Raw genomic sequence first — 2,499 nt, forward strand, 5'->3', positions numbered from 1 at the left:
TCAGCTGGCAGCTCGTCGGGGGCTCCCGGACCTCCCCCCGGTGAAATCCGGAGCGTGCGGGAGCTCCTGGATGCGGCCGCAGGTCTGAGCGTGTCCGAGGGGCGGCTGAGCGTGGGTGGGGGGGTTGTGCTGGTGGTGCGGAGTGAGGGTAGGGAGCTCCTCTGGTGGCAAACACGGGGCTGGGGGGGTTTGCTGGTTGTCAGGGGGGAGCTCTGAGCGGGGAGCGGGTCCGTAGGGAGGGGCAGGGCTTCTTCCATTGTGGTTATCGTGCTCTTTGCTTCCCCTGAGCCAGCAAAAGGCTTTGGGGGGCTAACTTCAGGGCAGCACCCCGGCCACGGTTTGCTGTCCTGCGTGTCGGGCTGCGATGGCTGTGAGATGTTGGCTGCCCGTAGCGAAATAACACTAAAATAACCATGTGAAAAGGGGCTGGGGGCTCTGGAACAAGAAACATGAGCCCTGAGGTTTTTCTCCCCCTTTTTTAGGCAAAGCAGACAACGACCTGAAGGAGAAGTAAGCGAGCTGCTCTGCTTGGCACACTGCTCTTGGGCTGATCCCGCGTTCACACCTGGGGGTGCACTGTCATGGGCAAGGGGGCACTGGCAGCAAGAGAAACCCCGAGGAAGCTCCTGGTTTCCCCAGGCTGGTTCCCTCTCAGGGCTGCTCCAGTTTGGGATGCTGGGAGGAATGCAGGGGAGGCGAGGGGAAAATGGGGTTGCTGAAGCTCTGTGCTTGCTGGGTGGCAGGTTGTATGACCTGTGCCTGAGGGTGTTTCACACGGATTGGGGTGATGCAAAGGCTACAGGGCTTCGTTTTACCCATCCTTATCCCCTCCCCAGCTGTCGGTTCTCCCAGCATCCTCACAGCTGCCGGTACCAGCTGCTACCGAGCCCTTTCAGGTTTCCCCCCAAAGCAGCACGCGCGCCTGCAGTCCCGCCTCTGCTGAGCTCTGGAGCAGTTTTCCTGTTGAGTCCAGCTGAGCCAGGACACTCTCCAGATCCCAGCCGGGAGGCACTGACTGTGCCATGGCACCGATGCAATCCAGAGTCGCTCCGCTGGCATTTCCAGGGTGTAACGCTGGATTAGCTGGGGTCAGAGTCCGGGTTAATCTCTGGTGCTATTCTGGGCTGGGATCATGGCATGAATTGCCCTATATAAACCCTCCCAGGATGCTAGGGCAAAGATGATTTTATGGTCCCGCTAGACAGCACCCAGTGACGTTACCCCTCTACCCTTCTTGCACACAATAGACGGTTCTAGGTTTCCTGTGTCCTCTGGGCTCGATTGTGACTTGGCCTTACACCAGATTTATCACTGTGCTGTGACCTGCAGTGGCCCTGACGGTTCCTCCTTGCTGTACACTGGCGCAGGAGAGGCCAGGATCGGGCTCACTGCCCACACTTTGCACAACTCAGGCTTTAGGAACCACGTCTGCATTCCCTCTGCGCTCGGAAGGGCTGGGACACTGATTTGTCCTTAATTCAGCGTCAGATTCGTGGCCTTCCCTCCCTGTCCCACAAACCAAAGCCTCCTCTTTGAAATCAAGATTTTTGAAGAGGGCCAAACCTTTCGCTGACCCGTGGGGCTGGTGCAGCTCCGGCACGACGCGTGGGGGGTTTGGTGAGGCTGTGCCGGTGCGGCCGCGCTCGGGGACGTGTCGGAGGCTTTTCTCCGCCTGCGTTCTGCTAGAAAGGCACCGATAAAAAGTGCAACGTGCCAGCTCCTTCCCTGGAGCTCACTGCTGGTCCTGCACCTCTTGCAATACTGGAAATAAAGCACTGGTTCACTGTGTTGGAGAAATAACCTCTGTTTTTTAAAAGCACTGGTGGTGCGTCTGCCCTGGGATTCCTTCTCTGCTCAGGTTTCCAGTTTGGGACGGGGAGGCTGAGCTGGCGGTGGGATGCATGGCGCTAACACAGGTACAAAGCCCCAGCCAGGATGCTGAGAGCAGATTCCATCTGGCGTCTGTCTCCAGCCGTGTCTCGCAACCCACAGCATTGGCCTGCGGTCGGTGCGTGTGGTTTTATCCTGTATCTGCTCCCATTACCCCCCGTTTCGCCGTGTGAGAGCGGGATGCTGATACTGTGGAGACCGTCGGGCATTCCCAGGGTCAGAAGGGTTCCTTTCCTCTACAGTTAGCATGTTTGCCCAACTGAAGCTGCCTTTAACTCATGTCATCGTGTGTTCTTGATGCCTCCTGGGCTGGCAGGATTCTGTGGACAGGAGGGATTGAGTTCTAGCAGTGTGTCACGATAGTTTCTCCACATGAAGCTGCCAGCAAGGCTGGAAGCTACAACCCTTCTCTGCTTCCCAGAGGTCTCTTCACCATGGCAGGGTTGGATACCAGTTCATGGAGGCTGGAGACTTGAGCCGGGCTTTGCCAGACTCCAGTTCCCTCCTCTGAGGGATGAAGTCTGCTCTGGAGCACAGGCGCCAGCCCCACGTCTCCCTCCTGCCCTGCCACCGGCTCGTGCCCCGTGGCATGGCCCTCGCTGCCTTCCC

At 58.4% G+C, this 2,499-nt stretch overlaps 1 protein-coding gene across 1 annotated transcript in view; it reads left to right on the plus strand.

Moving 5' to 3' along the window:
• The window catches only part of MSRB1 (methionine sulfoxide reductase B1), a gene marked incomplete at its 5' end in the record, with an annotated part of 778 nt that extends 264 nt beyond the window's left edge, over positions 1–514 (plus strand). Inside the window, 2 exon segments of the mRNA XM_010156860.1 lie at positions 5–148; positions 483–514. Coding sequence (XP_010155162.1) covers positions 5–148; positions 483–514 — 176 coding nt within the window.
• Between the last annotated feature and the right edge of the window lie 1,985 nt (positions 515–2,499).

This window comes from Eurypyga helias, unplaced genomic scaffold (genome assembly GCF_000690775.1).
Source record: "Eurypyga helias isolate BGI_N326 unplaced genomic scaffold, ASM69077v1 scaffold43768, whole genome shotgun sequence".
NCBI classification, from domain to species: domain Eukaryota; kingdom Metazoa; phylum Chordata; class Aves; order Eurypygiformes; family Eurypygidae; genus Eurypyga; species Eurypyga helias.